Below are 13587 nucleotides of genomic sequence, written 5' to 3' on the forward strand. Positions count from 1 at the left end.
GAATTGATTCTCTCTTCCTTTGATCTTTCCATGTCTCTGTGATTTCATAAATGTTCATACTGCATGCACTGCCTTCACACTTTCAGATTACAACCCACTGGTATCTTCTAATCATGTATGACTTTTGTCCATCTCCTCCCCCATTCCTTCACAGGTGGCCCTCCAGTGTGGTGGGGCCTTTCTTTTGGTCTCACCATTGCAAGTATAGCAAAGGACATGCAGGATGTCCATGAGTTATCCTTTATTCTCATGATATGACTGGCCCACCTATGCCTAAGCGGAGTTTGAACTGACCTTCATTAGAGAATACCTGGATGCACTGGTTGTTGCTGTCAGCCACTACAATACGGCCACTGCTGGCTGCTGAGATACTCTCTAAGTTGGTAAATTCACCCTTCTCTAGCCCATGGCTGCCAACGGGGAAGACCAGTTCATCCTCAATAGGGTTGTCCTTCCTCTTGCCTCTGGTGCCACACATGGTGCTGGGTGGGCACACAGCCTTCTGACACACGTGGCCACCGGGACCACCAGCGGACTTGACCTGGCACTTGACATGATCCGGAGAAGGTAAGTCACCAGGGTGCAGGGCCTGCACTCGGAAGGGGCTGCCCCATACAGGCTGCCCACACAGTAGTACAGAGAGGGGAAGTTCACCCTCTGCTCGGGCTGTGTAGACCAGCTCATAAGTGCCATCTTTGTGATCCAGCACATGGGCTTCAAGGTGAACCCCATCGGGGCCTGTCAGCTCAGCCTGAAGTTCCTCACTACCTGTGCACACAAGCTGCCCGTCCTTGTCTTTGGTGGTGACAGTCAGTGAGGCTGGCTGCCCCACCAACGCCTGGTGAAGGCCCTCACCTGTAGCCACTGTCTTGTGGCCTGTGGCACTAGCGGTAAGGAGTGCACTCAAGTTGAGAATAGAGTGGTGTAGGCCATCCGCCTCTAGAAGAAGCTCCAGCTGCCCATTCTCATGAGGCCACTCAGGAAAGGCTTGGCTGGCCAACGCCACCAGCCGCTCCACCATCTGCTTGCCCAAGAACAGCACTTCCGTCTCTGAGCCTAACTGCAGGGCCTGCTCCGCAAAGCTGCAGTTGCTCCCAATATGATCTTGGTCCTGACGAAGCTTCTCCAGCTGGGCCTGCAGCACCTTCTGCTTAGCCCCACAGATGGCCTCCAGGTCCTTGAACAGTGCCCCCTTGCGCTGCTGCAGAGCCTGCTCTAGTTCCTCAAAGGCTCCACTGATTTGAGCCTTCTGATCCACCAGCTGCTGGCTGATCTCTCCCATCAAGGCAGTGGCCGCTGTCAGTCAGGGCAACCGGCTGCGTCTGTTGTCCAGCTGTCTCTGCAGGGCTGCCTTGTGCTGCTCTACCACATCCCAGAGCAGTACAGTGCGTGCTCCCCATGTTCCCCGGCTCGACATTCCCCACACACGGCTGTCTCACATGACTCACAGCAGAACCCCATTGTCTTGCTTTCATGGTTGGGACAGGAGAGAGGACGCCCAGCCACAGCGAAGCGTGGGTGAGGGGCAGTGGGATCACGGCCGCCATCAGGGGTCCTCTGCATTACTTCTATCAGGTTGCTGAAAAAGAAGTTATTCTGCAGAGCAGAAACACCCTGCTCGGGGAGTATGGAAGTCGGGCGGCATACAGGACATGACAACGTCAGACTCTGCGCGGGCGTATAGCTCTGCAGCTCTGCAAGCACCTCTCATAGAAGGTGTGCAGGCAGGGTAAAACCTTAGGGCAATGGTGTAGATCGAGGTAGATGCTGCATACCAGGAACTGCTTGTCACTCTGCCAAAGCTCAGGGCGGGTACTGCCCTTCCTCTTCACCGTGGTGCAGACAATTAGTTCCTCCCCCTCAGGCCAGTCCCAGGCTGAGGAAACCTCTGAGGGGCCGGGAGCCAGGGTCCCTGCCTTGCCTTCTGTGCGGCCCGGCCGGGCTCAGGCTCACGTGGTGCCAGCAGCACTGTCCCCGCTGTCCCCGGGGACGCCGCTGCGCCAGGCTGACCGAACAGTGCTGCGCCGCACCCACGTCCCAGTCCCAGCGCCTGCCCACCAGGCCGGGCTGCACACGGCCGGGAAGGCCGACAGTATACCTTCAATGAGAAAATACAGAAGCCAATGGACCAAAGTGGCAGATAGCTATACTAACCTGTAGAATTGAAAAATATCACACCAAGAAAAGAAAGAAGAAAGCCCATTGGACATAACTAACAATTAGGTGAGACAGTCTCGTCAAAGTTCAATATTTATTTCCCCACAGAGAAAGGGAGTATAGAAAGAAAGAGTCATATTGACTATTGAATCCATGTGGATATCCCCTGACCAGACCTATGTCTGCATTCATATCTAGCTTATATTTTAAAAGAGAAATCCATCCTTTCTCTCTTCCACACCCCGACTTAATACAGTCTACCAGAGGCACAAGTGAAAAGGTGAGGACCAAGCTCAAGCTGAAATTCTTCCTCTGTAACTGTCTCCTTGACTCCTTTCCATCACTCAAATGCTAGCAATGCCCACTCCTACCACTTTAAATTCTATTCCATTCCCTCATAGTGAGTGGGTAGAAAACAACAACGCAACACTACTTGGACAAGTCCATAGACTTCACCAATCCTTAACCAATCATCAGGATCTCTTTATATACAAATAGGCTACTGCTGACCTAAAATGGGTATACCCTTACAACCTGAAAATTCACCTATTCAAGCTGAGAGTGGAGAGAACTTACAACTTTTGTTACCTTTTCTATAATGTCAGCAAATGGATTTGGAGTATTAAATTGATGCTAAATCTATCCATTCATCTATCTATCTAGACATGAAAGATCATACCTAGCTACAATAGATAGGTAGATATGTAAATAGATAAACCTATGTCCCTGATTAGAATGTAGAATGTCAACTTGTGAGTTGAAACTTTTTCATTAATTGTACTTGTATCCTCAGCACCTAGCATAGTGCCTAGCTCATGGTAGATATTTAATAAATGCTTGTTGGCTGTTTAATTCATTCTTCCTCCTTCCCTTCTTCCAGTGGTATAGTCAAAGGGGCTTGGGATCTATTAATCCCATATTGGTACATATGTAAAGGGTACTTTTTTGCTCTGTCTATTCCTGGGTGTAAAGCAGGGTAAATCTGTTCTAATTTGATACAATGGATTTGGAGACTTAAGGGAGCTTCAGAGAAGAATTGGACCAGCAATTCAATTCTGACAACAATAGTCCTTTATTGATATATTTGAACTCATGGTTTACATGGAGATATCCAAGGATGGAACAAGAAGTCAGAGATGGGTCAACCAAAGAAAGATAATAAGGGAGCATCCACCTTCCATATTATGATAACAGCTGGTAATATCTCCAAAACTATATCAGCATATACTCTGAAAATTAGAATAGCAGTTGACATTTCCAAGGATGGGAAAATAATTACACTAAGAATGACACTAGAGTCTCAGACAAAATCAGCCATGGAACCTTCGAGAAACCTTGTCCTAGGCTTACTACATTATTACATCAAACTGTAGACACCCTTCCTGTTTTCAGTGAATAGTATTCCTGAATCTGTAATTACATCATACATCAGGATAGGTCAGAGATACAGACAGAGCTTAGGTATTTTATTGGGAAGGGTAGCATATTATCCAAAGGACTTGGAAGACCTATTTGGGAGAAAGAATACATTGGCTGATGAAGTCAAGGCTCCCCCCCAAAAAAAAATACATTGACATGCTAGGATGATGGGGCAATAAGATGAAACTATATTGATAGATGTAAAATTTTGCCTTTAGATTGAAATGATCAGTTTTACAATTATAGATGACTAGGATGTGCTAGGTAACTGTGTAAAAAAAAGACCCCAAAACTCAATAAATTGAAAGCTTTACATGAGTTAATGATATAAAATGACAATTCAAAAAGCTAAGACTATCTCATGCTTCATTTAAAGAAGCATAATACTGAGAATGGAGATAGTAGTCCCACAGGAGTCTGCCCTGGTCAGATGACATCTAAAGTTCTGTGTTCTGGGCACCACATTTCAGGAAGTACATTTAGAAGCTACAACATGTCCAATGAAACCACACCAGGGTCATGACTGGGATGGAGACAATGCCACATGAGGATTGGCTGAAGCAAGTGGAAATGTTTAGCCTGAAAAGGAGACAATTCAGAATAGAAATGACAGCTGTCTTAAGTGACTTAAAGGGCTATAATATGGAAAGAGACTAGATTTTGTTTTGTGTGATCCCAAAGGATGGAATAAGGAAAAAAGTGGAAGAAGAATCGTAGAAGTATAATTCAGCTTCATGTAAAAATACTTCCTCACCATTACAATTATCACAAAGTAGAATGTATTGTTTTGGGAGGTAATATTGTCTTTTGCCTGAGAAGTTTTCAAGCAGTAGCTGCATCACCTGTTGTTGGTGATACCACAGAAGGAATTCTTTAAGTAGGGCTTGGGATTGGTGACTCATGAAATCTCAGAGATTTTGTGATTCTGAGATTCTGTGGTACTGTGCACAAAACAAGCAACGGATGCAATGTGATCCTTGCCGTTCGGGCAGATATAATACCTGATACACAGGAGGAACCAAATGCTTCAAATGAAAAAAATAAATACAATAATACTAGCAGCACCTAGCATAATGCTGGGTATATTAGAGACATTCATTAAATATCAGTTGATAATAACATATTGCCTTTGTATTGTTATACTTTTTCTCAAAATGCTTTCATATACATTGTAGCCTGGTATTATCATTTCTTTGCAAAAGTGTGTTTCCACAGACTTACATAATGTTATATATCCAAGGGACCCAGGAGATCATCTAGTACAATTTACTCATTTCAAAGATGAGGAACTTGAGTCCCAAAGAAATGAAATGACTTGTCCAAAGTCACACATCTTTTTTAGTGGCACAAACAGGGATGGAAGCTCTGACTTTTGCTTCCCAGTCCACACTAAATGCCATTTGATCAACTTTCCCTTGTGATGTCCTGTACTTCCAGTTTCATGTCTCTCCCCCCCTCCCCATATCCTCTTCTGCTTTGCATACAACTTTCTGGTGTTCTTTGTTCTCCTCCATAGCCTTTTCCCTCACTCCGTCTTTGCTTCTTTGAGCCTATGGACCTTGGTGATCTTGAGTTTCTACCTATTGCGCTATCATTAGGGAGCCTGCCATTGGCTACTAGGTACTCTGTGGCCTCATTGCTATAGAATGTGTCAGGGACTTAATTCTGATGAATTCTAGTATCATGACGTATTTTGTGTGATGAGGCAAGGAGCTATGCCAAGATCAGTGAAAGTTGTAGTTGAGCTTCTTTTTTCTGGGAGAAATCTGTCCCCACCAGTGTGAGAGATTCTGAACTCCCTGAAAGCATCAATGCCATCTTCCTTATTCTAGAAATCCTACTAGTTGGATATGAGCTTCTATGCTAAATTCTCAGGTGTTCTATGTATGCTTTTCATGTTACCATTAAGGTAATAGAGTCCCAAAACCAGCATTATATATGAACTGCATTTGGAGCTGTTCCTTGAAGATTTTCTCCATACAGAATCACACCTTACTGACTCCTGTCCCACATGAGAACTTTACCAAGTGCTGCTCCAAGATACTATGATACCCAGGGAAAGGAAATGTGGATATGAATTTTCCCCTATAACTTCATTCCCTGCTGATTTGTGTAAGGAAAAGACACAGAAGTATCCCTATGTGAGGAATTTTTCCCTTGGGAAGATACAAACAATAGTAGAACTATGTTCTCAAATCCAAGAGGACCAGTCCTTCTCTTGTTTTGTGGAAGTCCAAACCATCTAATGATAGTAAAGCAGCCAGCCTAGTTAAATCTACTGATGCAATTAAAAGCCCTTCCTGCTTAATATCCATGCTAATGCTGCCCCTACAAGCTACTGTGGTGATTCTCTCACTTTCCCATTGCTTTAATGCTAAACAAAGGAATTGCTCTTCCTAGCCCGAAGCTGACTGTTTCTATAATAATGCTAAGATCAGGGTAAATAGGGAGCTCTTATGAAACTAAAATGGATGAGCCCTATCCAGAGTCCTTGGGGCCTAGCTGTCAGAATCATCTTCCTGGAGGCAGCCAAGAGGGATGGTAAGGGGATATTTGGCTGGGAGCCTGTCACCAGCTTTGGTAAGGTTTCTGCTTGTTCTTCCTTCCCTATCAGCATCAACACTGAGGAATGTAAACAACATCAATCTAGAGGAAAATTATGTAAATATTTTGTTGACTGCCAGCAACCACTGTATATCTTTAGGAGAAACACAGTTGCACGCTGTAACAGGACATAGGACATATCTTATGGCAAATATTGCAGCTCTTAATTCTGGTGGTTTATGCCTTTCAGGGGAAATGGTCTAAGTGTGACAATCTCCAACATAATATATACCCAATTCAAGAGTGCATATACCAAGAGGGCAGCAATCTGGATGATTTCTCAAGGACTTTTCTTTAGGGAGCCAAGATAGTGTCTATCCTGTGAAGCAAAATCACGAGAGTTGCTGATAAAAGTAAAATAGATCTGAGAGCCACTGAGTAAATAGTGAGTGCCAAGGTAAAACAGAAAACTCAATATATCCCATGTTTGGCTTATTTTGGATCCCTTTATTTCTTGAATTTGTTCATTCTGATTTCATTTTCCTTTTAATAATTTCTAATTTGGGTTTTTTTTGAAATCTGTTTCTGGTGTTAGATTTCAAATTGCCCATCAGACTGTTGTTAATATTTAGGCTTATCTTGACCTGCATCTATTGCTAATATCCTCTATACCTCCTTCAGCAGCTGGGCAGTGATGGAGAGAAATATCAGGTGATTGTGCAAGGCTGAAGTAGGATAGGTTCATGAGTATGTTGGAGTCAGCTCTTGAACTGGCTACAGAGATCTGATTGTTAATTTTTCAGTAAGATTGTATATAATTTAGAAATCAGCAAATGCTGCAAATAGGGACTTGATTTATTGTTTTCTTGATTATATAGACTTTTAAAAAAGTGATGGAGGAAACGTTAATAATGAAGATTAAATTTAAATAAGTCATCATTGTTAAGGTCTAGGGGTGCCGGGACCCTGAAATTCAAGGGCGAGCAATGCAGGTCCTGCCTCGAATGAATTGACTCAAACTTTCTTTCATCCAGAGATAAGGTTTATTAGTATATGGATAGGGGTGGGCGAGATTTTAAAAATCCGCCATATTTGTGACACTTGTATTGACAAGTGGGCCAGACTGTGATACCAATACAACTAGAACAAAGGTAACAGATAATGATGGGCTGGACTAGGTTAGAGGTAACAGAAAATTGGAGGTTTGGGCATGGGGCCACAATGAAAGGCCAGCTGATGGGGATGGATCAATGCCTCAGGCAAACACCTGAGACTTGGCCATGGGTGAACATTCAAGAAAAGTTCGGGGTTGGGGTAGGGTACCCAGGGCCCCTACCATGTCAATGATTACTTTTTTTCTTTTGGAAAGCCAGTTGTTAAATATTTCCCAGTGCACCATTGGATAGGTCACTCTTTATCGGACCCCACATTTTTATGGGTTAAATCACACAGTAACTGTCTTTCTCTTCGGGTATGACTGTCTCTCTAGGTACTTCCTTAGCTTTGTCCTCCAGTCATGGTTTCTATTCTTTTCAAGCCAACCATGGAATAGAAACAACTGGAATTGAAAATATCTGAGATGTCTTCTATCACACTAAATCCAGCTTACCCCAGCCTTCCCCCAACTAAAGATAACTAAACTTAATTGCCTGAGGAGATTTGGGTTGACATTTTCTCCCTGTTCTGAGAAGTTATTTTAAAAACTCAATAATACACTTCTGTTGAGCTCTCAGCCCTCATGCCTAGAAACTTAACAGCAATTTTTTTTCTTGCATTTCACTTTCTGGACATCCACCCTTCCTTTATCCTGTCATTGTTCTCTCTTGCATAGATCAGTAATGCAATGGTTATCAATATTTATCATAAAAATGTGCTTCAAAACTAATACAATAACATAAATCAAATAAACTCTAGACTCAGGTATTGGTGATTAAGCCCATCTATTTCTCTAGAAAGAAAAGTAGGGAAAGAAAAGAAAAGAAAATAGGAGAGGAGAAAATATCAGGAAGTGACAAATCAATCACCTGCTCTTTTCTTTGTTACTTGTCAGCATCTGGTTTGTTGTTTTCACCTTTGAAACATTGCTCACATACATCCCTTTCTCTCCTCTGACACTGCCACCAACTGTACTGCAGGTCCTTGTCACCTCATTCCTAGACTATTGCAATAGCCTGCTAATGGGCTTGTCTGCCTCAAGTATCTACACACTCTAATCCAGCCACCAATGTGATTTTCCTTAAGTGCATGCTCCTTTCTTCTCGATAAACTACAATGTCTACAAATATAAAATGCTCAGTTTAATATCCAAAGCCCTTCATACCATCCCCCTCACTTTTCCAGTCTTACACCTTTCTCCCCAACATTTATTTTGATCTAGTGACACTAGTCCCATTGTTATTCCATGAACAATACACCCTATCTATCTGGGCATTTTCTCTGGCTGTCCCTTAATTCTGGAATGCTCTCCCTCCTCAACTCTGCCTACTGACTTCCTTGATTTCTTTCAAGTTCCAACTTTTACAGGGAGTCTTTTTTAATCACTCTTAACTCTAATGCCCTACCTCTTAGTCATTTGCTATTTATCCTGTCTATAGCTTGCTTTGGAGGTGTTGTGTGCTTATGTATAAAGATACATACACATAATAATATACATTACATTATATTATATTAATTATGTTATGTTACATTACTTCATGTTATTTCTTTTATTAGATTGTAAGCTCCGTGAAGGTAGGGACTGCCTTTTGCCTCTTTTTGTATCCCTAGTGTTTAGAATATTACCAGGCACATAGTTGATACTTAAGAAATGTTTGTTGGACCAATGGATTAGTCTGTGCGTCCCCTGCATATCTGGCATATATGGTTTTTGTGGTGTTACAGCACTCATTCCTCATGATTCCCAGTCTCAGGCAGTGGCTGTCATTCCATTGTTTCAGCCATGTCTAATTCTTCATGACCCCATTTTGGGTTTTCCAGGCAAAGAGGAAGTGGCTATGTCCCTACAAATATACTCTCTTCTCTGCTGCTCAGATTCTCCGTGCTTAACTCTTAGCCTTCCCCCTCACCCAACCCCAGCTGGAGCCCCAGGCACCCATGGTGGCAGCAGCAGTTCTGCTTACCTCCTCTTCAGATCAATGCCTTTACTCTCTCACTCCAGTGGGGCTTCCCTTTTTGGTTATCATAGTCAAAGACCACACTGGCTAGCTTCCTAGTGTCTTTCACTAGCACATCCTGTATGATGTGTACCCAATCCACACTCCAAGATACATGCATTTATCTGTCCGTAGCTTCTCTTCTTTTCTCTCAGGACAGGATTGTCCTGAAGGGAGATTTTTATCCTGGATCCAAGATCCATCTTCAAAGTCCCTGTCTCCTTGGAATCCCCAAATATCACTCATAGGAGGACCATGATCTTATGCATAAGTCCTTATATATACCTATGCCTAAAATGTTACAGATTTTTTCAAAGCAGTTTCTCATTCTTATTTATGGATACCAAGCTCTAGGTTATAGTCTACTTGCTAATCACTCATCAAAAAGTGTTTATTAAGTGCATAGAATGTGCAAAGTCTTGTGTTCACTATGGGAGTGGTGGCAAAAGAGAATAAGACTCTGCCATCACTGAGTTTGAAATCTGGTTGGTGAGACACCAGTAATACACAATAACAAAGGTGATTCTCAGTTGTGTAGCTCAGGTGGTAAATGCTATAGATGTGCAGAAGACAGGTGATAGAGGTAAATGTAGACTATGAGAATGGAAAGGAAACAAATGGTACTAGAAATATTTTAAATGAAAAACTGAGGAGAGTTGAAAACCATCTACATATGAGGGAGAAGAGTGTGATAAGTCAAAAAGACACCACGGTTTTTGTTCAGAATGATTTCCATGATTGTGTATGATGGTCTTTATGTATTAGGGTCTGCTTGTATCAGGAACTGACTGTGAGTTTTTGCCCCCGTCTCTGTCCCATCATTTCCAACTACACCCAGATACTCCTATATACCATCACTCCTCTCCCCTATACTCTAAACTTATTCTTGAGAACTGACTACTCTCTTAAGAGGATTCACATAAACACTCCCAGAACCCTCTCAGTTATCAAGGTCCTCCTTTGTTTTGAAACCTCTCCCTTCCTGCCCCCCCTTTGCTTTTCCAAGTTCCTTCAGCTCCAATATATTTTTTGATTTCTGAAACTTCTCTAGATAATCAGCTACCCACATCACTTGCTGTCAGAGCCCACAGCAGCACAGATAAAGCTGAACAAGGTGGAGGAATGACTAGCATGCTGCTAGCATAAATGGAGGCTGCCCCCCAGACACTATGGATGAGACACACTGTTATTCAGGGGCTTCTGGTGTTTCTTCCATTTTGATGGACTTGACTCCACATAGGCCTGAATCCATCTCCAAGCTTTGGAACTGTTGTTTCAGATGTTTTTTGAACATCTTTTCCTAACCTGGGGATGGGGAATCACAAGTGGCCCTCTAGGACCTTGAGCATGGCCATTTGACTGCATCCAAACTTCACAGAACAAATTCCCTTAATAAAAGTATTTGTTCTATAAAACTTGGACTCAGTGAAAAGGCCACCCTCAAGGACCTAGAAGGCCATATGTGGCCTTAAGGCCACAGGTTCTCCACCCCTGTCCTAACCTGTTGGGCTTGGTATATCTATGAACTAATTTTAACTTTGACTTCTGCACAGAGTTCCATTTATTCTTTTTGGATCATTACTTCAACTGTGACATTGTCCCCCAGGCATGTTCTTTCCCGGTGAAGACAGTTAATTTCTCCTTTTCGCTGGCACACAGTAGCCTCCACTCCATTATCCCCATAGGAGGTGGTGAAACATCACTCTTCCTTCAGAACATTTTTGGATGTCCTTATTGTTGCTTTATCTTCCCCTGAACCACAGTCTTTTTTGTCCTTCAGTCAGTACACTCTCCCACTGTAGATTTCTCTATCATGTTCTTTTGTCTTCAGTGGGGAAAATTTTTTAGGAATAAGGGAAGAGGTTTCAGCTCCCACAGTTAGATATGCAGCTCCTGATAGAGATCATCTCCAACCAGTGCAAACTGTGATATCATCCATGCTTATAGCAGCACAGTTACATTTTCATGTTTGTAACCAAAGAACATATACCACTTGAATTCCTAGACACCTTTATCAGACATTTGGCATATGTGAAAAATGAGAGAAAAATAGGAGAAACCCCAGACCCTAATAATAACTGTGCCCCAATGCCATTTTCATCAATCCTACTTGACTATTGCTTTCTCCAGTTAAATATGGCACTTAAATTGTCCAGAATAGTTAGAAGTGCTTTTGGGGAAAATCCCTAATGTATGGCCCCACTGTTGTTTCTACTACCCCCCACTCCCTTGAAGAATTTCTTAGGTTTAATTCATTTAAATGTGTTGCTGGTTAGAGTAGATTTCATGTGTAATACTGGGATTGATGCAAGAAAAATCTTTGTAACAGAACTTGTCAAAAGTGGAATGGAATACATTAGTACATAGTGGATTATAATGGAAGGAGGACTAGTACCTCTGGTTTGAGGGCTTGCTGAACTCTTTTCAGGCTTGGTCATCCACCTTTCGTGTCCACCTGTCACCCAATTCTCACCTGTGGCTCTAAGAAGCTATAGTACGCTCAATAGCCATACCCTGGTTAAACAAACAAAACAAAAACAAAACAAGCCAAAAATACATCTGAGCACATGGGCTAAACCATGCTGAGGGTATCTGATAGGCCTCAAACCCATCAGTAAGTTAGGGGGATGTCTACCCCAAGCATGTGAAGACTTCCCCTGGTAGAGGAGGTAGATGAGAATATGCGTTCCAATGGCCATGAAGGTAGCTGAAGTGGGTGCTATGGATTACTTAGAGCTTGATAAGACATTAAAGATACCAAAGTCATCCATAGCATCCTGGGCCAACATCAGTGGTCTTGATTTTTGGCCAAGTGAGGCTGAGGACTTTCACAACTCTGCCTCACATAAATCCAATTCATAAGCAAGTGAAGACATCATCCTCATGATGTCATTGTACCTCTTCAAAAAGGAAGGACAACAACCAGTACCTCCTATCTCTGCTCTTTTATGCAAATGCTATACTCACCTGGTTTCAGACCACTGGCTGTATTTTGGCCGTCAGGTCCCCTGGAGACAACATGCATCTTATACTCCCAGCCTGCCCCAAATCCAAACTAATTCCCTATCATGTACAGTTGCCTGTTGCCTATGGTAATGGCACTGATTGTGATTGGAAAATTGGTGTTGCTTTTGATTAAGATTTGTGAGAAATAAAGTTGAAAAAGAAGTTTAATTGGACACAGGGATGGGCTTGGGGGAGGTGATGGATATTCTTTTGGACACTGCTTTTGAGTTGGCATTAAATATTTCAAGTACCAATATATAGGACTGGGGCTTAGAAGAGAGGTTAGGGTTATGATATCAATAAGAGAGTCATCTAGGTAATGATGGTAGCTGGAACCATGTGTAAAATGAGCTTATCCAGAAAAAGGCTATAAAGGAAGAATAATGAAGGACTGAGAGTTAAACCTTAAAAAGTACTCTTTAGATGGATCAGATAGAATCCCAAGGGAAACAAATTCCATACTTCTCAGTGTAGGCATCACCTCAGCGCCAAACCAAACCTTCTTTTGGGGCTTTCACTATTTCCTTTGGCATTTTTATCTCAGAATCATGAAACCAATTGCATCATTCAAGGAAAACACTTTAATGAATTGAGCCAGGCCACAAACTCGAATATGCCTAGGGCCTTAAACGAGCTTTTAATTTCTTCTACTCTTCGTCTCCCCAGCATCTCCCAGTGATGAATGACATGAAAAAGTATGTTTTCTCTGCTTGGAATAATCAAAAAGGAAATCACTTCCAAAATCTGGACAGAAGAGACAATTGCCGTGTCACTTTATCTGCTTCACAGGGCTCTCATGAATTAGTGGCCACATTCAGTCCCTCAGCTTCAGCTCACTCTGGAAAAGTTCCTGTATCAGAATAACCTGAATGAAACAACATACAACAAAGCTAGGTGAGTCTTCATGACCTGGAACCTGTGTCTCCATCTGCCTCTCATTTTTTAGTTGTTGTTTCAAAGAAAATTGATTAAACTTAAGCTCAGTGTCAAAAATTATCTCTAATGGAAAGCACAATAAGAAAAGGAAAGAAAAGGCCAGGTACACCATTACCTGGCTTCATATTCTTGAACAAATCAGACTACTTCTCATGGACTCAATTTTTTTATAAAATTTTTATAGAAATTTTAATAATAATCCCTGTTCTATTTCCTACATAAGGGTGCTGAAAGGATTCAAAGGCAGAAGCAATGGAGAAAAGCCATTTGATAAATATAAGTGCTATAAGAAGTTTTTATCAGCCAGAATATGTTTTGGATTAGAAAGCAAGAATTGCTCAATGCAGAGATAGGCACCTATGTGTGGCATCTG

The 13587-nt window shown here is 42.2% G+C and overlaps 1 protein-coding gene across 1 annotated transcript; it reads right to left on the reverse strand.

Moving 5' to 3' along the window:
- Positions 1-247: 247 nt before the first annotated feature.
- LOC118837087 (tripartite motif-containing protein 3-like) lies at positions 248-12297 on the reverse strand. Its single transcript, XM_036744082.1, is given in 5 exon segments — positions 248-1389; positions 1392-1692; positions 1695-1824; positions 1954-2098; positions 12240-12297. Coding segments are annotated over 5 exon segments (1776 nt in total).
- Positions 12298-13587: the final 1290 nt, after the last annotated feature.

The sequence above is a fragment of the Trichosurus vulpecula genome, chromosome 2, assembly GCF_011100635.1.
Source record: "Trichosurus vulpecula isolate mTriVul1 chromosome 2, mTriVul1.pri, whole genome shotgun sequence".
In the NCBI taxonomy this organism is placed as follows: domain Eukaryota; kingdom Metazoa; phylum Chordata; class Mammalia; order Diprotodontia; family Phalangeridae; genus Trichosurus; species Trichosurus vulpecula.